The sequence below is a fragment of the Lathyrus oleraceus genome, chromosome 5, assembly GCF_024323335.1.
Source record: "Lathyrus oleraceus cultivar Zhongwan6 chromosome 5, CAAS_Psat_ZW6_1.0, whole genome shotgun sequence".
Classification (NCBI taxonomy): Eukaryota; Viridiplantae; Streptophyta; class Magnoliopsida; order Fabales; family Fabaceae; genus Lathyrus; species Lathyrus oleraceus.
The window spans coordinates 590,406,835-590,430,956 of record NC_066583.1 but is presented as its reverse complement, the minus strand read 5'-3'; the positions used below and the strand labels follow the sequence as shown (position 1 = coordinate 590,430,956).

Sequence of the window (24,122 nt, the reverse complement as noted above, 5' to 3'; positions counted from 1 at the left end):
TATATATATATATATATATATATATATATATATATATGATCAATAGATGGACTTTTCTTAATTAGATCTTTGTCCGATAAAAACAGTAGTAACTTGAGTAGTTTAGCTGTAGCGCAACAAGGATAGATCCCTGATTTTTTTCTCGGATGAATATAATAGAGGCTTTTTGAATTTAGGAATAAATCTTGATTTTGCGCTAAAAGCATTACGGTTGGAATTTGGTCTTAATCAAAATCTTTAGCCATTGATTGTGGTGGTGGGAATATAATTTTCTTAAAACTTGATATCCTGTCTTTAAACTCTAGGAATTTGCAACGTTCCAAATCTACACCTCCTGGCAAACCACTAGGGGTTTGAAAAGATTGTTAATATCTACTGATAAAATATCATATTATAATATTGATAAAGGAAATAAATGCATTTATTGAATAAAAGTCATTTCATTATCATAATAAAGGAATGATACAAATGGTTCCTCATATAGTTCAGTATAACACAGCCGTTTAACTGACTCTAGTAAAAGAGAAAGTGGATAAAACTCGTCACAGTTTTTATACTGACCAAAGACTAAGTCAAATGTGAAACTTAGTACTATAAAATATATTTCTCTTTGGAGCTTTAAATTTTGATTTGCCGTATTGTGGGAAATCAGCCAAACTGGAACTGCATTAGTGCAATATGACATTAAATCAACAAACACATGTTTTTTCCCTTAAATTTAAAATTACACATCAACATAGAAAACTATGATATAAAATTACATTTATATCGCAAAGTATTTGCACAAAAACTAGCTTTTCCAAACTAAAATAACTTGATTCTAGATATACAATTGCTCTCAACACCATTGGAAGTTATATTAACAGAGATGTTACATGAGCAATAAGCTATAGCCTTCACTTTGATATATTTCAAAACGATTGCTTTCCCAGGTAATTCAGTTGTTGAAGTCAAATTAAACACCATTCCATTCTGTACAATATCTGACCAAAATTTAGGATTCTGTATCAACTTTCCCACCATAAAATCTGCATTAGTGGTCACATTAATTTCACTACGAGCTGGAACAAGTTGTGACTCAATTGGAACATTTCCAACAATAGCATCATGATAAGTGACATAACCTATGGAATTTTGATACTTGAAGCTTCCATAGTTTGGGTTCAATATTGTGATAACCATGCCTAATGTCATATTCATGGTTATATTTGGTGAAAGTAAATTAAAGTGAGGCAAATCGACACTAATAGTAGGATCCTTTGGCTTAAAGATGGTTAGAATCAAAGTTAGAATCACAATTGTGACAATGATTAAGAATACTGTAGATATAATTAAACAGAATTTTAGGCCTTTAGCCATGAAGAAAATTTTGATATCTACGTATGAAATAAAGTTGCTCACTATTGTTAGATAGAACTTGTTTTTTGGGATGGAAAATCTATATGAATATATAATGATATATTTTAGTCATACTTTCCTATAGCGGAATATATATTGATTTAGTGGTCATAAATGAAAACAAAATTATGGCACTTAATTGATTCCTAGTTTGAGTTTTACTATTGAGATTAGAACCCGTACGAGCAAAAGAATCGTAAATTTTTTAAGCATATATTTTGCTTCTACCCATACAAAATTAAGTATTTATATAACGCAGACAAAATCAAGGATATCATATTTGTGATACAATTTTTTTTTGTTTTTTTTTTACCTCAACTGCTTTACAACTTAAGTTTTAGATTGGGTCAATTTTTTTAATAGTAATGGAGATAATATGTTAAATAAGAAAAAATAAAAGGATAGACAGCACATGATACTACAAAAAGCACAAACTATGTTAAAAAAAAACCGGTAAGGCAACGGCTAGATGAAAACATAAATAACCTTAAGCAAAATTATAAAATAAATATAAACCTATTCAAGGTCAAAAGCAACACACCATCAAAAAGCGAAAGCTGGAAGGAGGTAAAGTCGACCACTTGTAGGAGAATGCAGAGGAGGAAAATTGGCCTACCATCACTCCTCTAAATTCAAAGGTGTGTTTGGGTTACGTTTTTAGTCAAACATGGAGAGAGCACAAATCACATAATGAAAAATGGTTCACTTTCACGACAAACCAATTATCAAATTCATCAAGTGATTAACCGACAAACTCTCCTAACAAGAAATGATTTTACACAATTTCTATATGATTCAGACCACTGAATGTCGATTCGAAAACATGAATGTCTAAGACTTTTTACTTTGACGTATCCCCTAAAAAAATGTCTAGAACCATTAGGATCTGACAAGGAAGAGGTAAAGTCATTCTCACCCACCTAAGCACCATAAACAAAGAGGGGACCTCGTATTGAACAAATTAATGATTTAAAAACTCAACCTACCCTAAGCAAAACTCACACCCAACTCGAGTATCAGTAGACACAATACAATGCCTAGCAAGATTTTTCCTAGTTTACACCCTATCTTGAAGAAACTACTAAGAAAACACCACCATTTTGAAAGGAGTTCAAGACTTCCAAATCTTGAATCACCCAAGGAGGCCTATTATCAACTCCCGCCACCAAGGAGGAAAGCTTAAAATAAACAGAACTCCAAGAGGAGCTGATTTGTTCCATTTTTATTGTTCCCTAGGCGAACCAATGTGACGACTGGATGAAGAAAGATCAAGAGAGGAGATTCCTTTCCACTAGTAAGAGGCTTTCCTACGACCCTCGAACCGACAATCACCTAGGGAACACCTCACTTGAGAGACATATCTAGTAGAAATAATCTTCTTCCACAGAGATGGTCTATCCTCAAACAACCTCCACCCCCGCTTATTTAAGAAAGTCAAATTCAAAAACCTCAAATCCTTAACCCCTTAACCACCTTGTTGCAACATAGAAGCAAGTGTGGTCTTTATTGTCTCCATAGGGATCGATTCTGTTTTAAAGATTGTTTAATAGTTTATAAGACTTTAAGTATGGTTTATTATGTGTTTGATGATGTGTGAATACGAAAAGTAAAATAACATAAAATAAAATTAACTTTGGTGTTTAAAATTGAGAAAACTTATTGATGTTAGATTTCATGGACCTTATCTTATGTAATATCCTTGATCAATAGTATGTCATTCTAATAACCTATTAAAATTACCGCTTGTTGCTCTCATTGCAGCTCATGTATGAGTTAAATACGTGAGATCGGTCTTATTAGCTAATATATGATATCTCTATCTATTAACCAATACAACAACAATAAGCTTCAATAGTTCATACGGATGCTGAATTTAAATCTATGTCTAGATTTTAGCATATCCAATATATGAAATGCTTGGATCTAGTAATAACAATTATCTTTCACATATGAAGTCATACAATGAAAAAATGTTTTAGGTATCTAATCCAAAATATGCATTAAGAACAAAGAATTCGTCAATATTAAAGCTTAAGAAGAATTACATAGAACACCATGATCAGGATCGAAACATGAAGATTAGGACGACTACATCTAACCCTAACAAAAAATAAATTTAGCTACGGTTATTCATCATATCTAAATCATAGAAGAAATATGTTGAGAATCATCTATTATCGAATCCTCGAGTAGTGCTTATGCAAACAATATTCTACTCTTTTTCTCATCTGTTGTGTTTTCGGTCCACAATTGACTTCTTTCACACCCTACTAAGAATACTACCTAATTACACCAAGTTATATCAAGTTATATTCAAATAAACTTCCTGAAAACCTATTTATAGGGGCATGCCTTTGTCGCTAAGAGATGTTTATAGCCCACTTAGCGTGCTTATAATCTTCCATGTTAAGAAATGTCAGCTCATCTGCAAGCGGTCTTCTCTGCCTTAACCTCCGTTAGTACGCATCTAGATTTCTTTGAGATCACAACCTTTATTTTTCTTCAAGTAATTTAACCATGAAGCTTTCTAAACAATCATATCTCACTTAACGCGCCTACTAGCATGCTTTGGTTTCTGACTGAGGTTACTTGGATGTTTGATGCCCTTTTCTGGCTTAGCGAGGTCTTGTCTTTGGTTAAGTTATCCTTGATGCTCGAATGGTGCATTTTGTCTTCTTTTGTTGCTTTCTTGGTCCTATTTACTTGTACTTAATAGATACATAGTTAAAGACTTCATAAATGCATTTTATCATGTTTTTCTGATAAATTTGGATTTTTTCATTGATTGCTTGTAAAATAAGTTAAAAAGTGCCTATGTATTTTATGTATTTTTTGCATTCCCCAACTTATATTTTTGTTTGTCCTCAAACAAAATCACTACAGATGGTTCAGGAAAATTTTCACTTTGCAATGTTCATGAAAGGTCTCAAGACTTTATCAAGAAGCTTTTGAAATTATTTTGAAGTATGACAGGATTTTTATTTCAAATGCAAGTTCATAATCAACATTATAAGCATCCATCAACTATAGCATGAAGATGAAAAAATATGATACTCTAAAGTATGATTTAAAATATGTTCAGATCAATAGTCAATTTTTCATCAGAATCATTAAGCTATGGATAAGCTAGACGCCGATTAAACCAGAGTCGCCACCGCGCTTTTATTGTTTCCAAGGGAAAAGGGAAAAGTACAAAAAAAATCCAAAAGTAAGAAGTTTTCAAATCAAAATTAATAAAATGCCAGAGATTACAGGTAAGGGGGTTGGTTACACAAAGGGAAGATGTTAGCACCCAAAGTGTCCTAGATACTCCTAGGGAGTCCTTTCTTGTGTGCATATGTGTTTTTGTACAAACGATGTTTGCAATAAATAGAATGGAGGGATGAGAAAAGAATTCATTAATTATATTTTTTGTGTTTGACAAGACCTTCGGACTCGTGTCTACGTACCAACATAAAAATGAGGGATCGAAACCTCGTAGTTTGTGGTAACAATTTCAAAGTGAGTGTATTGCTTTTAACAAAAGTTTAAGTTTAACAAAGGCACAAAAAGCCTAAAAAGGTTTGAATGAGTGTTAGTTATTTTTGGCTTTTGAAATTTTAGGTCACTTATAGTTAGGTTTATTTACAAGTTTGATTAAGAAAGTTTTTTACTCAATAAACAAACAATACTTTGATTATACCCATTACATCGTACACATAAACTAATAGCAAGACTGGCGTAAAATTAACATAGTTAAAATGCATGTATATTCTCATTCATTTATGTAAAACATGAAGTATGCATTCATATCACTTGATTTAGGTTTATGATTCCTGACTTAAATTGACATGTTTCACAAAACAAGTGATAAATGCATTCTTTGAATTAAGCAACTAATTCATGATCATGAAATTAACTTAAAGATAATCACAATATTAATCATGAATGGATCAATTAGAAGAATAAACATTTTAACACTCCATCATTCTTTATTTTTCCTTTATCTTAAGCTTTGAATAATATGCATTTGACTTTTTCAAATCATTTGAACCATCTTCCGACAAACAAGTTCAGAAAAAAAATTCAAAATTTTTCAAATAATTTTGAAATTGAACAAGTACTAAAACAAATTTAAAGCAATTAAAATCACACATGTTTTGGCATGTAAGCTAAAAAAATTTTATCTCCATTGCATTCTACTCCTTGCAGAAAAGTTGGTATGTCCATAGGTCATATGAATAAGGTTGGTCTATAGGAGAAGCACCAAAACTCACTAAGCCATGTGAATCTCTCTAAGTGAAAGGGATGAAGACAAGTAGAAATCGGAATGAGCCCTAGAGGTGACATGTTTCACTAGCATGAAACACTCAAGAAAATCACCCTAATCAGTGGTGAGAGGGCTTAACCAAGATCCTTGGGGAAAAGGGAAACTGACCCCTGATCCTGGGTATCATCTTGAGAAGTACGGGCCACAAAAAAGAGATTGAAAAAGAGATCCAGATAAGGTTTCAAAGACTTATGCTTGGCGCAGAGTTGAAACACCTTCATATAAACCCAAGCTTCGAGATGAAGATACAAGGGGGCAACTCTAAAGTGATCGATCATGGCCACCTCGAAATAATAAAAGAGCAAATGTACCCCGAACCTGGTGAAAATGCATTCGTATAAAGGAACTGAACAACCCTCAAAAGAGATATGTATCCTCTCCTTCAAGCCTATTGGAAGAATCAACCAATTCAAGGAATTGCCAACAGTAATGCCAAATTTTTCTATAGCCTTGGTTGTATTCAAGACAAAGGGAGTCCCAATCACTTCAGCAGGAACCCATTGGTACCTATTAGCATTGGTCAGCTCTTTTGGATGAAACCTCTTGCTTGTCAATACATCAATTTTGTAATGATCATTAGGGATGATCCAAGACATAACATTAGATTGTCCCTAGCACTCCAAATAGAGAGCAATTTCAACATCGTTAGGTTCATGAACAGTCACCCCCAGTACATTTTAACAAATCCACTGACATGTTTCTTCCTTTGACGAGCAACTTTTATTTTTGCCTCAGTCAAAACAAGGGGATATATTGGCTTGCCAACAAGGTTTTCACCCCTATTAGGTTTCTCTAGAAATTGAGTCCCCGATGAATCCCTAGAAGGAGCCTTGTCTGAAAGAGACTCTCCAGATGTTCCTTCCATTTTCGAATCATCAATCAAAGGGATAAACTTCAGTTTAAAATCCCCACTGACATAAGAAAATGAATTTGATTCATACTTCATTCCCTTTCTCGAAGAAGAAGAAACACTACCCTTCGAATCACTCTCAATGATGATAGGGTTATCGTTCATCGTAATGAAAGTACAGTAAATGCTGAAATGAAAAGCTTGGAAGGAAATATACCTCAAAATGTAAGTTCGAAGGTCGTAAAGCAAAGCGGGAAACCAAAAGTCGAAGCTTTGAAGCTTTAAATGGGTGGTCACGGTTACTCCAGTAAAATTATCTCGAAGAAGAAGAAGAAGAAGAAGAGACTCAAAATAAACAAGGGAAACTCAGTCTACAAGATTGTGAAAAAAAATTCTCCAATTCTCCCTATCCTTATGTAGGCGAAGACAATAAAGCGGATCAAATTGAAAGTAAAAAAGCAAACATGGATCAACAATCAGATTTGTCCTTGGAAACACAATCAAACTCAACTACATTTTAGTGTATAATAATCTACGTCATGCCACTCCACGCCTTTTCAGGTCACACCTCAAAGAAAAATAGTGAAATGTTTCAATGATGGATCTGCATTAAATGAGTATGTTCCCCATTATACTTTGGCAAAACCAAAGCAGAACACGTTAGTTGACGCCTGGACAACCATTCTCAAAGGACGACCATGACTACTAAAAGACTCCCTCGATATCCAGTGTTCTCGAAGAGTCTTAGGGGTAACTGTTCTGTGTCGGACAAAGGCATAAGGACCCACTACTCTGTACAAACCAAAGGCCCAATAACACAAGGCCCATTTATTCCACCTGCTCCATCAAGCCCAATGTATAAATACCTTGAAAAAGGGTTTTCATTGTGATTATATAAAACCCTAAACTGACTTGAGCGTTGGAGTGATAACCATGCATGTACCCCTCATTTGAACCGCTGTATCAGAGACTAGTGACGCCAATTCAAGATCTATGTCGATCAACAACGCTGACTCAAGGTCAATGCTCGGGTGCACCTTGATCATAACCTTCGATCCACTATGCCATATCACAAAGTCATCTGCGAAGCTTTGCTCCACCATTTTCCAATACGAGAATTCTTGGTAATTTCAACTTTATGTACCTTTTATCACTATTAAATTGATAGAATTCTTGGTATCTTATTTCTTCTGAGTACTATTATAAATATTTTTTTAAAATTTATTAAATAATTAATATATTTAATATATAATAATGATCTGATACATTATTTATTTAATAAATTTAGAAAGTATTTTATTATTTATAATAGTGACCGGAGGATTTATTTCATATTTTTTCTCTCGAACCAAATTGTTCCAATAAAATCGTTAATGAATTTTATTATTTGCAACGAGCACTCGAGTTTGATCCATTTGAAACCATTTTTAGTCATTATTGTTAATAATAGTGAAAGTATAAAAAAAAGCACTCTTCATATATAGTTGCTACTATAATATTAGAAAGAGAGATTTCTTTAAGAATGTTGATAATGTAATTAGATTAGAGAAAAAATAGTCTTTAGAAGACTAAACAACTTCAATCTTCAAGAAGTAACAAAAAGTATTTAAATTAGTTATCCTTTAGAGAAAATTGAGTCCATCACCGATTAAAGTATTTAAATTAGTTATCGATTTATTTAAATTACTTTTGCCCATTTTGGAAAGAGTTTATAGAGAGTCATTATTTTTCATTAAAACACTGTCAAAATCGATGATGGACTCAATTTTCTCTTATCCAATCAATTTGGAATATGCTTTAATCGGTTGGAAATATGCTCTAATCGATTTGACAATTCAAAATACATGTCATAATCATTCTAATAGTTTCCAATTCATCTAATTAGGCTCTAAAATACTTTTAGGTTATTTTCTTTGAGAAATAGAGGCTTTAAATGGTTTTAGTTAATGTGTGATTTAACAATAATACTTTAAGAAAATACCCTTATGTTTTTACATAACATTGATCACTCAGATGCGATCAGACGAGCTTTCATAATTCCTTTCTCTAACACTCTGGAAGCTTCAAGAACTTTCCGAATATGTCAATCACATTAGCATTTTACTTGAATCTTCTTGGAGATGAGGTCGGAGATATCTTCAAGTCGGATGCCATCATCAGTGGATATCAATGGTGGTCATTAAACCCTAACACTTCGGCTTTATTCGGAGGAAGAGATAAACCAAACTATCTTATGCATCTTTTGACGACTTGAAATAGTTGATTGTTCTTTGTGCTATAAGATTATATTACTTCTTCATAAGTTATCATAAAGTATAAATTGTCATCATCAAAACCATGATAGGCATGCCTTGCTTAGTTTTAAACATTTCTTGATTAAACCATCAAGCACATAGTTCTACAAAAAATACTATTATCATCCCTTTATAAATCTTTTTTTTTGAGATCCAAAGAGAATTGACAAGAAATAAGTGGTGCTAAAAAGATTAACCACCGACGGATCAACACATAAAAAAAACCTTATTGAGGACAAGAAGGATGGTAAGAAATCTAATAGCCCCTTGTGTGAACACTACAAACATCCTTAGAACACATGTGATATTTGCTTGAAACTTCATGGAAATGCTCTTAATGCAGAGAAGAAAATTGAAAGTTATACACTTCAAGCTACTTCTAATCAAGAGTTGCAGTCTTCTGCATTTTCGTTCACCAAAGAACAACTAGATCAACTGTACGAACTCTTTGAATTTAAAAATCTTTCTTGCTCTATAATCTTAAAAGGTTGTTTTTCACAATCAGCCCACCTCAGTGTCATTTTCAAATATAGTTGGATTGTTGATTAGTAATCAATCACATGATCGAAGAATCTAGTTTATGTTATCCATATAAACCTTGTGCTGTAAATTTCAAAATTAAAATTGTCGATGAGTCTCTTTTAAGTTGTGGAAGGAAAATGTTCTATTGTTTTTTCTCCTTAATAACCATCCAATGTGTATTACATGTTTCGAACTTATATTGCGACTTATTATCTATTATTAAGCTCACACAAAATAAAAACAACCTCACTTACTCACAATGTGTTATAAGATTTAATCTCAAGGAAAATGATTGACACTACTAAGCAAAATAGTAAACTCTACTACTTAAAAGATTAAAAAAAAATACATGAATTGGTATGGACTAATAAATTCTTATATTGAATATTTTTTCATTTCAAATAATAAGAATAACATCATGTTTTGGCGTTTGAGATTAAATCTTCTTAGTTTTAAATATTTAAAATATCTTTTTCCTATACAAAAATTGTTAAAATCATTATGCGAAGTTTGCGAACTTGTTAAACATTGCGTACATTTTTTCCAAAAATAAAACATATAAACCATTAAGTCCTTTTTCAATTATTCATAGAGATGTTTTGATAGTTTCTTTATCCATCAAATTACACTGACATTGACGGCTTCATTTGCCTTATTTATATGGATTTTTGGACCAGTAGTGTCATCGCTAAACTCTATTCTCACATTTCACTTTTACTCACTTTTAATATTTAAATAATTGGAATCGTCACTAAACTAATACTATTTTTATTTGAAATTTATTTCAAATTCGTTACAAAATTAATAATACATAACACATCTGTCATCAAAATCAATCATAATACCATTCACTCTGATACTCTCGATTTGATTATGATGAAGAGTTTGTAATTATAATTGAATTCAATTGGACAAATCTGAACCTTAAATGTAAAGCACTAGATGTCAAGAAAACACACATATGATATCCTTGTTTTTGTCTTTGTATTTTTATTGTCAAAGAGTCATTAGTAACATCATATCGTATTTTGAGTTATATGCTTAATTTTGTACGACCGAACTCAAATTAGTAATCAATTAACTTTAAATATTTGTTTTGATTTATGACCACTAAACCAAAATATATTCAACTAGGATAAACTATGAGTCCAATATACTAAAAAATTTCATTATATATTCAGATGAATTTTCCAACCAAAAAACAACTTCTATCCAACAATAGTAACCAACCTTATTCCATTCATAAGATATCAAATTTTTCTTCATTTGTTTTTTCCAGATATATACTTTTTAATTCCGTTAAAACCATGGCTAGAGGCCTAAAATTATGTTTGATTATATCTACAGTATTCTTAATCATTGTCACAGTTGTGATACTAACTTTGATTCTAACCATCTTTAAGCCAAAGGATCCTACTATTAGTGTTGGTTTGCCTCACTTTAATTTACTTTCACCAAATATAACCATGAATATGACATTAGGCATGGTTATCACAATATTGAACCCAAACTATGGAAGCTTCAAGTATCAAAATTCCATAGGCTATGTCACTTATCATGATACTGTTGTAGGAAATGTTCCAATTGATTCACAACTTGTTCCAGCTCGTAGTGAAATTAATGTGACCACTAATGCAGATTTTATGGTTGGAAAATTGATACAGAATCCTAAATTTTGGTCAGATATTGTACAGAATGGAATGGTGTTTAATTTGACTTCAACAACTGAATTACCTGGGAAAGCAATTGTTTTGAAATATGTCAAAGTGAAGGCGATAGCTTATTGCTCATGTAACATCTCTGTTAATATAACTTCCAATGGTGTTGAGAGCAATTGTATATCTAGAATCAAGTTTTTTTAGTTTGGAAATGCTAGTATTTGTGCAAATACTTGGTGATATAAGTGTAATTTTATGTTATAGTTTCTTATGTTTGTGTGTAATATTAATTGAAAAAGTAATTGATTATTTACTTAGTGTCAAACTACATTGGTGCATATTAGATGAGAATTCATATATGGATGAGATAAGAAATATGAATATGATGGAGAAGAAAGAGTGCAAGATCTTCTTGCATTGTATTCATTCATTGTTAGTTTACATAGAGCTATATTTAGCTTATATATTCGTGTAGGTTAGTTAGAACTTCTCTAACTAACTTCATTAACTTCCTAACAACCTTTCTCTAGTTAGTATAACTCCATTAGAGCCATACATCTTAACTTTACCAAGTAGATCTTTGATGTACTTTGATTGCATGAGTAGCATGGAGCCATTTGGCTAATAATTAACTTCTATACCAAAGAAATATTTCGGGACACCAAGCTTCTTAAAGAAAATTTTGTCATGTAACTTGGTTATGAGATCAGGAATCAATGTAGGTGCAGTGTTAAAGAAAATTTTGTCATGTAACTTGGTTATGAGATCAGGAATCAATGTAGGTGCAGTGTTAGTTAAGAGAATGTCATCAACATATACTAGGGCATACAATGTTACTCCTTGGTGCTTGTAGACAAATAGGGACTAATCACATTTACTTGATGAGAACCCAAACTAAATTAAGTTTAGTTCAACTTTTTATATCAGGCCCTTGATGCTTGTTTTAATTTATAGATAGCTTTCCATAATTTGTAAACTAGAGTAGCATTAGGGTAAACAAAGTCAAGAGGTTGCTGCTTGTAGACCTTTTCTTATAGGTCCCCGTTGAGAAAAGCATTGTTAATATCAATTTGTTGAATTTCCCATTTGTATGTAATGGCCATAGATAGAATAACTCCAATGGTTGTAGGATTTATCACATGTGAGAAGGTTTCATGGAAGTCAAAACCTTATTGTTGATTAAAGTCTTTAGTTACTAGTCTTTCTTGATACTCGTTGACACTCCTACCTAGATTCTTCTTCTCCTTGAATACCCATTTGTAGCCTATAAGTTTCTCATCAGGTGGAGTGTGGAGAGAGAAGATGTCATTCTTCAATAATGACTCTTATTCAAATTTCATAACTTCATATCACTCATGATGTGAAAGAGCTTGTTTAGTGGAGTTAGGTTCAGTGTGGACAATAAAAACTTTAGGTTTGGATTTTACTGTTTTAGCTCGAATCAACATGGGATGATTATTGACTAGAACATTTGGTGACTTGTCTTCGGTCTGGAATGAAGGAGACGAAGAATGTGTGGACTCACTGAACTAATTTTGTCAGCAGGTTGAATTGGTGTCCTTAGTTTGTAATTGCTTGGAATCTAAGTTATTGACAGGTTGAGGTGACATGGGATCATATAGAGATGGGATGGGACATGGAAGCGTGTTTTAATATTGATTGGATAGTGTTAGACACATGTGATAATTTAGGAGAATACCCTTCATGTAAAGCTTGAGTTTGATTTGTATGAGTAAGTTGATTTTGACTACTAGGTAAGTTTGTGAAATAGGGTACATGGATATCAATATCATGCAGACTAGTGAGTGGGTTACGACCACTTAGTTGAGTTGAAGAGCCAATTAGACTAGGTGTAGTGTGTAGACCATTTGTGTCTATGACTGACATTTGTTCGGCAGGTCCTTTTGGTGTTGTGATAAGAGATACGCTAGGAAAAATAAAATGAATACTAGGTTGAACATTTGAGGTACCTTTGAAGTTCACATAGTTTGTTGAATGGAAACTCAATTTCATTAAACTTCATATCCTTGGAAATGTAGATTCTTCCTTCCGCCTTAAGGAACTTGTAGCCCTTATGAGTTGGAGAAACGCCAAGAAACATACAGTGACTTGTCTTGAATTACATCTTATGTTGATTGTGTGCCTTAAGAAAAGGAAAACATGAAAATTAAAATACCTATAAGGACTTGTAGTATAGTTGCTTGTTGAACAAGGAAACATTTAGAGAAATAAACTATGTTAGGCCCTCACTTGGAAGCTTGTTTATTAGATATACAGTTGTAGTAAAACTATGATCCCAATACTTGATTGGCATTGAAGCATGATCAAGGAGTGCCAGACCCATTTGAATTATCTTCATGTGCTTTCTTTCCACGATTCTATTTTGATGTGAGGTGTATGGACATCTTAGCCTGTGCACAATGCCCGGATCATTGAGGTGTTTGGTGAAAGGCATGAATTCACCTCCAAAATCAAACTGGATGACCTTTATGTTACTATTAAATTTAGTTTTAATGTAACTTTGAAACAATTTAAAAGAACTTAGAGCATCACTTTTATTCTTTAGTCGATACATCAAACTATATTTGGAGAAATCATTAGCAAATGTTATATAATATGAGTAGCCATTTCTTAAGGGTGCAAGGGATGTCCCTCATAGATCGGTGTGAATAACCTCAAATGCACTAGTGTAATTGAAAGTGGAAAAGGGAGCATGCAAAAAAAATTGGAAGTGGAAAAGGGAGAATGCAATCTACGGGACTTACCAAGGCAACAAGAATTATAAAATTCAACAAGTTACTTATTCTTGCATTGAGGTTTACACAACTCAAGAACACTATGAATAGCCCTAGAAGTTGCATATCCTAACCTAGCATGCCAAATTGAAAATTTCGTTGCAACTGAATTCTCATTATTAACAAGATTTCATGAAGTAGTATTATGAGCAAAAGATGGTAATTGTTGTGACTTGTGACTGAAGCAACTGCTTGAAGGTCAAGATTGTTGAATCAATATAACTCACTCACACCAAGAAATCCTTAAATTAGAACCAACTTATATGCATGTGATTTCATTTAATATTTGTCAACATGAAATTCAAAAAATGAATTATTATCTTTGGCAAACTTTGAGACAGATATCAAGTTTCTAGTGATTTTGGGAACATGGAGTAACTTGTTTAAGTCAACACAGATTTTGACATGCATTTAGACTTGACATTAGAATGACAAATATATTTAACCACCATTTTATGTCCATTACCAACTACTACTTTTCTAGGGCATGTACATGACATTTTAATTTGCAAATTAGACTCACTAGAGGTGATATGATGTGATGCACCTAAATCTGCAAACCGGACATGAGCTTTTAGATCCTAAGGTACTTGCATCTAAAATTGAAGAGCCAAACAAGTGTTTGATTGAGAGGATGTTAAGGCATGATTCTTTTGATTATCTTGTGCATTGACTAAGTTATTTACTGCAGGTCCTTATGCTTGAGTTTTGGGTGGTGCAGGTTTAAAATATTCATAAAACCTATGCAAACAGTCGACCACTTAATGCCCATATTTGTTGCATAGTTGGAAAGTATGTCTTTTACTTGTGGTGTACACCTATTTCCCACGACCTCTACTACAAGATGCTTATCCACTGCCAAGAATACTAAAGTTATGGCCATTTCTACCTGTTCCTGAGTTACTCAAAGCTTTTGCAACATTGGCAATTGCACTAGGAGTTGAAACCTCTTATCTATATTTTTCAAGTTGTCCTTCCACATCATAAATATCAGTAGATTCACCTTTCCCATATATCATCATGATAAAGGGATTGCATTCTTCAAGCAGACCTTACAAGATATCATCAATCTGGTCTCTTTCAGAAATTGGATCTCCAAATAGGAGTTAATCAACAATTACATTAATCCTTTACACATACTCTAATATGGATCTGCTGCCTTTCTTGCTCGTCTTGAGTTTAGAACTTAGTTGATGCACTCGAGCCTTCATTTAAGAGTTAAAATGCTTATTCACTTTGTCCCAAATTTCATATGCATGCTTGTAAGAAAAAACATGTGGTAACACAGCTTCAAAGATTGTGGAAAGTAGCCACTTAAACAATGTTTGATCTTGAACAATCCAAGCTTTGTAATTCTTAAATACATTATTTTGAAGGAGAATAACGATCCAAAACACAACGGAAATTAAAAAAATTCTCCAATAGTGATCCTTACGAATGGGAATGACCAATGATAGAATCGTTACCTCTTGTGGCGATTGAAACCTTTGATGCAGATCTAAGGAGTGATCACGAACGTTGAATGGTGACAATGCCTCTACTCAGTCCACACGAACGGATTCCTTCAATCTCAGTGCTAACTACTAGGAATGAAGGCTTTGAGTGAGTGAGAGAGAGAGAGAGAGGGAAACAAAATTTCAACTGCTCAAATGCTTCTACACAAGGGTTTTATTTATAGAACCACTTGTGTGGATTGCAAGCTAAAAAGCCCACTTAAGTGTATGTGGCCCATATCTTATGATATCTTATGATATGCCAAAATCACTTAAGCGTGTGGTACCTTACCATATTTCATATTCTACTTAAGTACACCGTACCTTACGATGTTCTACAATTCACTTAAGTGCATCGTACCTTACGGTGTTCCTTATTTATTTTATCTCTCATCAATCTGTCCTTTTGTGTGTGACCATGTAGGTTTTCGTGACATTAACAATTATATTAAATCACGTATTTAACATAATAAACAGTGATCGGTATCTAGCAACACATCACTGCTACCCGAGATACGAAAATGTCATGTGATCTGACAAATCCTTTTGTGATAATACTTATGTGTATAATTACCCTTTTGCCCCTATGTCTATATTGAACACAAGGCATAGACCGTGTCATCCTTGTCCAGTTCAATATTGGGCCCGTAGACATTTATCCTGTTACGCAGGATGGGTAAATTCCGTCTAGGTCACTCATGTTCCTTAGCATGTTTCGTGGAGTACCCATCAACTGTATTTATGGTCATCCAGTTACGGACAATGTTTGATTAGAAATAAAGCACTTGACTCTACATCTAGGGTCCATAGTGGTTTCAGGTCGAAGTGTGGTATACACCACTATCACCATGATAATAACTTATGACACTTTGCATAACATTCTATATGGTATTCTAATAGCGGGTCAATCCAGTATAAACATTACTCCTAATATTCATACCTATGTTTAAGACTTGATAACTCCTTATCCATGATCCATGAGATGTGATCATCAGTCTATATACATAATAATCTTAATGCTTTAATGTTATCCCACTTCACAACAAAGCTCGACTACGGATACTTTAATAATAGTGTCCTTATGTTTAAAGGGATCTCATGATTAAGTCACATTTGATACATTAAACGGACTATCTATTTTAGGGACTTTATTAAACAAACATAATAAAGAAAAATCCTTTTATTATTAATAAATAATTCGATACAAGTACCAAAAGTATTGGCCTCTAGGGCTTACACCAACAATCTCCTACTAGCACTAGAGCCAATCAGGCATACCCCTAATTCCCATAGATCTAGTATGGCCATCATGCTTCTGCTATGCAAGAGACTTTGTCAATGGGTCAGCAATATTATCAAGTGTAGGTACTCTGCATATTTTTACATCTCATCTATCTATTATCTCTCGAATGAGGTGATAACGCCTAAGTATGTGTTTGGATCGTTGGTGAGATCTAGGCTCCTTAGCTTGTGCGATAGCACCATTGTCATCACAATAGAGACCAATGGGATCCACAATGCTAGGAAATATACCAAGCTCACCAATGAACTTTTTGATCCAAACAGCTTCCTTTGTTGCACTTGATGCAGAAATATACTCGGCATGGATTGTAGAATCAACAATTGTATCTTACTTTGACCTTTTCCAGCTCATAGCGCCACCGTTTAAGTAAAACACATAACTGGATTGCGATCTAAAGTCATCCTTATTTGTGTGGAAGCTAGCATCGGTGTATCCAATTACAGCAAGCTCTTCCTGACCTCCATATATCAAGAATGAGTCCTTAATCCTTCTCAAATACTTAAGGATATTCTTGACAGCTACCCAATGAGCATCACTGGGATCAGATTGGTACCTACTTGTTGCACTTAAAGCATACGAGACATCTGGTCGAGTACATAACATGGCATACATGTATTGCAGATGCATATGGAATCTTATTCATGTGATCCCTTTCTTTCTTAGTTGCAGGGGATTGTGTTTTTGATAGACACAGACCATGTTGCATATGTATGAATCCTTTCTTGGAATCATGCATATTAAAGCTTCTAAGCACTTTATCTATGTATGTACTCTGACTTAGACCAAGCAGTTTTTGTGATCTATCTCTATAGATCCTAATTCCTAATGTATAGGTTGCTTCACCTAGGTCCTTCATAGAAAAGCATTTCCCTAATCTAGAAGTTGCATGTCCTAATCTAGCATGCCAAGTTAAAATTTTAGTTGCAACTGAATTCTCATTATTAAAAAGATTTAATGAAGTAGTATTATGAGCAAAAGATGACAATTGTTGTGACTTGTGACTGAAGCAACTGCTTGAAGGTTCAAGATTGTTGAATCAATATAATTCACTCCCATCAAGAAATCCTTAAATTAGAACCAAATTATATGCATGAGATTTCATATAGCATTTGTCAACATGAAATTCAAAAAATGCACTATTATCTTTGGCAAACTTTGAGACAGGTATCAAGTTTCTAATGATTCTGGGAACATGAAGTAACTTGATTAAGTCAACACAGATTTTGACATGCATTTAGACTTGACATTAGAATGAAAAATATATTTAACCACCATTTTATGTCCATTACCAACTATTACTTTTCTAGGGCATGTACATGACATTTTAATTTGCAAATTAGACTCACTAGAGGTGATATGATGTGATGCATCTAAATCTGCAAACCAGGCATGAGCTTTTAGATCCTAAGGTACTTGCATCTAAAATTGAAGAGCCAAACAAGTGTTTGCTTGAGATGATGTTAAGGAATGATTCTTTTGATTATCTTATGCATTGACTAAGTCATTTGCTGCAGGTCCTTATGCTTGAGTTTTGGGTGGTGCAGGTTTAAAATATTCATAAAGCCTATGCAAACAATCGACCACTGAATGTCCATATTTGTTGCATAGTTGGCAAGTAGGTCTATTACTTGTGGTGTACACCTATTTCCCACGACCTCTACTACAAGATGCTCATCCACTGCCACGAATACTAAAGTTATGGCCATTTCTACCTGTTCCTGAGTTGCTCAAAGCTTTTGCAACATTGGCAGTTGCACTAGGAGTTAAAACCTCTTGTCTATATTTTTCAAGTTGTCCTTCCACATCATAAATATCAGTAGACTTACCGTTCCCATATATCATCATGATAAAGGGATTGTATTCTTCAAGCAGACCTTGCAAGATATCATCAATCTGATCTCTTTCAGAAATTGGATCTCTAATAGCTATGAGTGAATCAACAATTACATTAATCCTTTACACATACTATAATATGGATTTGCTTCCTTTCTTGCTCATCTTGAGTTTAGAACTTAGTTGATGCACTCGAGCCATCATTTGAGAGTTAAAATGCTTATTCACTTTGTCCCAAACTTCATATGCATGCTTGTAAGAAAAAACATGTGGTAACACAACTTCAGAGATTGTAGAAAGTAGCCACTTAAACAATGCTTGATCTTGAACAATCCAAGCTTCGTAATTTTTAAATACATTATTTTGAAGGAGAATAGCGATCCAAAACGCATCGTAAATTAAAAAATTTCTCCTTTAGTGATCCTTACGAATGGGCATGATCAGTGATAGAATTGTTACCTCTTATGGAAATTGAAACCTTTGATGCAGATCTAAGGAGTGATCACGAACGTTGAATGGTGACAACACCTCTACTCATTCCACACGAACGGATTCCTTCAATCTCAGTGCTAGCTGCTACGATGAAGGCTTTGAGTGAGATAGATAGAGAGAGAGAGAGAGAGAGAGAGAGAGAGGGAGAGAGAGAGAAAGAGATAGAGAGAGAGAGAGAGAGAAACAAAATTTTAACTGCACAAATGCTTCTGCACAAGGGTTCTATTTATAGAACCACTTGTGTGGGCTGCAAGCTAAAATGCCCACTTAAGTGTATGTGGCCCATATCTTATGATATGCCAAAATCACTTAAGCATGCGGTACCTTACCATATTTTGTATTCTACTTAAGTACATCGTATCTTACGATGTTCTAAAATTCACTTAAGTGAATTGTACCTTACGGTGTTCCTTATTTACTTTATCTCTCATCAATTCGTCCTTTTGTGTGTGACCTTGTAGGTTTTCGCGACATTAGCAATTATATTAAATCACGTATTTAACATAATAAATAATGAGCGGTATCTAGCAACACATCACTGTTACCCAAGACACGAAAATGTCATGTGATCTGACAAATCCTTTTGTGATAATACGTATGTGTATAATTACATTTTTGCCCCTATGTCTATATTGAACACAAGGCATAGACCGTGTCATCCTTGTCCAGTTCAATATTGGGTCTGATGACATTTATTCGGCTACGTAGGATGGGCAAATTCCATCTAGGTCACTCATGTCCCTCAGCATGTTTCGTGGAGTACCCATCAACTGTCTTTATGGTCATCCAGTTACGGATAATGTTTGATCAACAATAAAGCATTTGACTCTACATCTAGGGTCCATAGTGGTTTCAGGTCGAAGTGTGGTATACACCACTATCATCATGAGAATAACTTATGACACTTTGCATAACATTCTATATGGTATTCTAATAGCGGGTCAATCCAGTATAAATCTTACTCCTAATATTCATACCTATGTTTAAGATTTGATAACTCCTTATCCATGATCCATGAGATGTGATCATCAGTCTATATACATAATAGTCTTAATACTTTAATATTATCCCACTTTACAACAAAGCTCGACTACGGATACTTTAAGAATATTATCCTTATGTTTAATAGGATCTCATGATTAAGTCACACTTGATACATTAAACAGACTATCTATTCTAGGGACTTTATTAAACAAACATAATAAAGAAAAGTCTTTTATTATTAATAAATAATTCGATATAAGTACCAAAAGTATTGGCCTCTAGGGCTTACACCAACATATTTACTATTCGATCTTGATCCGTTTTGAACATTGGAGGAATCTACATAGTAACTACCACTTTGTGGAGTTTGTGTAAGAGAATTACTCCCTTAACTTGTTGATTTTAAAGAAAGAAGTTCATTTTCTTGCAACTTGATTGAAAGTTTTGGAGAAAACATATTTGGTGCACTCGAAAATATTAGATTTAATTATTAGATTTAATTCATATTTAAGTTTGTTAGATATTAGATTTAAATATTAGATTTGATTCATATTTAAGTTTGTTAGATATTAGATTTAAATATTAGATTTGATTCATATTTAAGTTTGTTAGAGGCTTATAAATAGGGTGTCAATCATTGTAACTTTTAATCCTTTTTGTAGCCGTCATTCTCTGAATAAGAATATTTCCATTCATCATATATTCTACCTTTGCACCAACAATTGGTATCTAGAGCTCCGGTTCGGATTCATTGGGAAACACGGGAAACACGAGTGAACGTGAGGTCTTGTGTGTTTGATTTTGATTCTTAGATTCGTGTTGAATCTTGAACAAAATCTGATCAGAATTTTAATTCTGTGGGTTGGGAAACACTGTGTGAGAAATCTGAGTGTACTGTGCAAGGTAGAAAGATGAACGGAAACGGCAACATGAACACCAAACTTCCAGTATTTGACGGTAAAAACTGGAATCGTTGGATGATCCAAATGCGTGTACTGTTCGGTGCTCAAGATGTTCTAGATCTTGTCACTGATGGTTATATTCCGGTAGCAGCAGATGCAACGGATGAACAGAAAAACGCGCAGAAGGAAGTAAGGAAGAAGGATCAGAAAGCATTGTTCTTCATTCATCAATGTGTTGATGTAAATGTGTTTGAGAAGATTGCAGATTCAACGACAGCAAAGGCTGCGTGGGACACACTGGTTAGATGTTATGGTGGTGACGCATCAGTGAAGAAGGTGAAGCTTCAGTCCTTGAGAAAGCAATATGAAAATCTCAACATGAAGAATAATGAGAAAGTTTCTGAATACATCTCCAGAGTGATTCTGATCACTAATGAGATGAAAGCGTGTGGAGAAACTCTTTCTGAAGAAACAATCATGGAGAAGGTATTGAGATCCCTTACCTGTCAATTTGATTACATTGTGGTAGCAATAGAACATTCCAAAGATCTGAGCACCATGAGAATTGAAGAGCTGCAGAGCAGTCTAGAAGCGCAAGAGTTGCGTTTAACTGAGAGAACTTCTGAAAGGGAAGTAGAGCAGCAGGCTCTGAAAGCAACTTCTGATAGGAGGTATCAGAAGCAGTCAGAAGCCAGGAGAAGATCTGATGGTGGTCAGAAGTCAGAAAGCTCAACCTCTGATAGACAAAAGAATGCTCAGAAGGGAAAAGAGAAGTATGACAAGAAGAAAATCCAATGTTACTGCTGTAAGAAGTTCGGTCATTTTGCTAGAGACTGTTGGTCAAACAAGGAGAGAAAATCAGAAGAAGCAAATATAGCCAGAAGTTCTGATGACGAATCTGTGCTATTGATGGCCTCTGAATCTGATGATATGGATCTGATAGACTGGTGGTATATGGACACTGGCTGTTCAAATCATCTTACTGGAAACAAGAAATGGCTGGTTGACTTTGACTCTGAAAAAAGGACAAAGATCAGATGTGCTGATGACAAATATCTTAATGCAGAAGGTATGGGAAATGTCAGAGTGATTCTGAACAATGGGAAAACAGCATTGATTCAGAACGTGTGGTATGTACCTGGCATCAGAAGCAATCTGATGAGTGTGGGACAATTAATTGAGAAAGGTTTCTCAGTTACCATAAAGGACAATCTTCTGAAGCTGTATGACTGCAATCAGAAGTTGATTATGGAGTCAGAACAGGGAAGGAATAGAACATTCAAGGTGAATGTCAGAACTGCAGACTCAGAATGTCTTAGTGCAACAAGTGCTGAGAAGGAGAGTGAGCTGTGGCACAGAAGATTTGGTCATTTGAATTTCAGAAGCTTAAAACATCTGAATTCAAAGAAGTTGGTACATGGAATTCCTGCAATTAAGAAGCCTGAAAAGTCATGCAAAGTTTGCATGGAAGGAAAACAACCACGATTGCCATTTGCGTCAGAAACTGCTCCAAGAGCAAAACATGCCTTGGGAGTTGTACATTCTGATGTGTGTGGTCCATTTCCAGTAGCATCGATTGGAGGGAATAAATACTTTGTGTTATTTGTTGATGAATTCACAAGAATGACATGGGTATCCCTTATTAAGTTTAAACACGAGGTGTTTGATGAATTCAAGAAGTTCAGAATGAAGGCTGAGAATCAGAGTGGTCAGAAGTTGAAGATTCTTAGAACTGACGGTGGAGGTGAGTATAACTCCAAAGAGTTCCAGAAGTTCTGTGAGGAGAATGGAATTGAGCATGAGGTTACTGCTCCTTATACCCCTCAACACAATGGTCTTGCTGAAAGAAGAAACCGCACTTTGCTTGATATGGTGAGAAGCATGCTAAAGGAGAAGAAGCTTCCTCAGAAGCTCTGGGGAGAAGCTGTTGCCACTGCAACGTATGTACTCAACCGTTGTCCTACGAAGAAGTTGAAGGAAATAGTTCCAATACAGAAGTGGACTGGAGATAAGCAAAGTGTTAGTCATTTGAAGGTGTTTGGTTCTGTTTGCTATAAACATGTTCCAGAAGCCAGAAGACAGAAGCTGGATGATAGAAGCAAAGTGATGATTCTGATAGGGTACCACAGTACAGGTGCATATAAGCTCTATTGTCCAGAAACCAATAAAATTGAATTCAGCAGAGATGTGATTGTGAAGGAATCAGAAGTTTGGAATTGGGATAAGTCTCAATCTGACTCTGATGTTAGAACCTCTGAAGAAAGGTCAGAGTTCAGAATTTCTGAGGTTGGAGTAAACTCTGACGTTGATTCTGATTCTGATAGTGATTCTGACTCTGGAGAAGACTCAGAAGATGAAGGTGACTCTGATGATCCAGATGACCCAGACTCTGATGGTAATCCAGATTCTGGTGGCAATTCAGACTCTGGAAATATGCCAGACCCTGAAGATGGTCAAAGCTCTGGAGGAAGTCAACCATCTGAAGCTAGAAACTCTGAAGCTCAAGACTCTGAACAAGTTCAGAGACCACAAAGAATCAGAAACATCCCCAGAAGATATGCAGAATTTGACATGCTGAAAGACACTGAAGTAGACTCTGAAGGAGAAGTTATTCAGTGTGCCATGTTAGTAGACTCTGAACCCATAAGTACAGAAGAGGCTCTTAAGCAGAAGCTCTGGCTGAAGGCCATGAAAGAAGAACTTGATGCTATAGAGAGAAACAAGACTGGAAGTTCTGAACAAGAGATAGCCAAGTTCAAGAAAGTTCTGATGAATGAATTCGAAATGACTGATCTAGGCAAAATGACATACTTTCTAGGGATGGAATTCAGATACTCTGAGAAAGGTATTATTTTGCATCAGCTCAAGTATGAATTAGAACTTCTGAAGAGATTTGAATTGAAGAATTGTAAGATTGCTGTCACACCATCTGATACAAATCAGAAACTGGATTCTGACTCTGATGGAAAGGATGTGGACGCTACAACCTTCAAACAGTTGGTTGGTTCTCTGAGGTATTTGTGCAATACCAGACCTGATATTTGCTATTCAGTTGGGATGGTTAGTAGGTTCATGAGTAAACCTAAGTGGTCCCATTACCAAGCTGCTGTCAGGATTCTGAGGTATATCAAGGGAACTCTGAAGTATGGAGTATTATTTCCTTCTGGAAGAAAGGATGAGTCAGAACTTCTGAGTTATTCAGATTCTGATTGGTGTGGAGACAAAGTTGACAGAAGAAGTACGTCTGGGTACTTATTCAAATTTCTGGGAGGTCCCATTTCTTGGTGTT

General features: G+C 34.5%; 2 protein-coding genes across 2 annotated transcripts; one reads left to right on the top strand and one right to left on the bottom strand.

The window, feature by feature from the left end:
• Nucleotides 1-804: 804 nt before the first annotated feature.
• Nucleotides 805-1,359, bottom strand: LOC127082264 (uncharacterized). Its single transcript, XM_051022504.1, has one exon. The coding sequence runs from the start codon at nucleotides 1,357-1,359 to the stop codon at nucleotides 805-807; it is 555 nt and encodes a 184-aa protein (XP_050878461.1).
• A 9,321-nt stretch (nucleotides 1,360-10,680) lies between these two features.
• On the top strand, nucleotides 10,681-11,235 carry LOC127082263 (uncharacterized). The gene has a single exon (XM_051022503.1). It carries the CDS (start codon nucleotides 10,681-10,683, stop codon nucleotides 11,233-11,235), a length of 555 nt encoding a protein of 184 aa, XP_050878460.1.
• The last annotated feature ends 12,887 nt before the right edge of the window (nucleotides 11,236-24,122 follow it).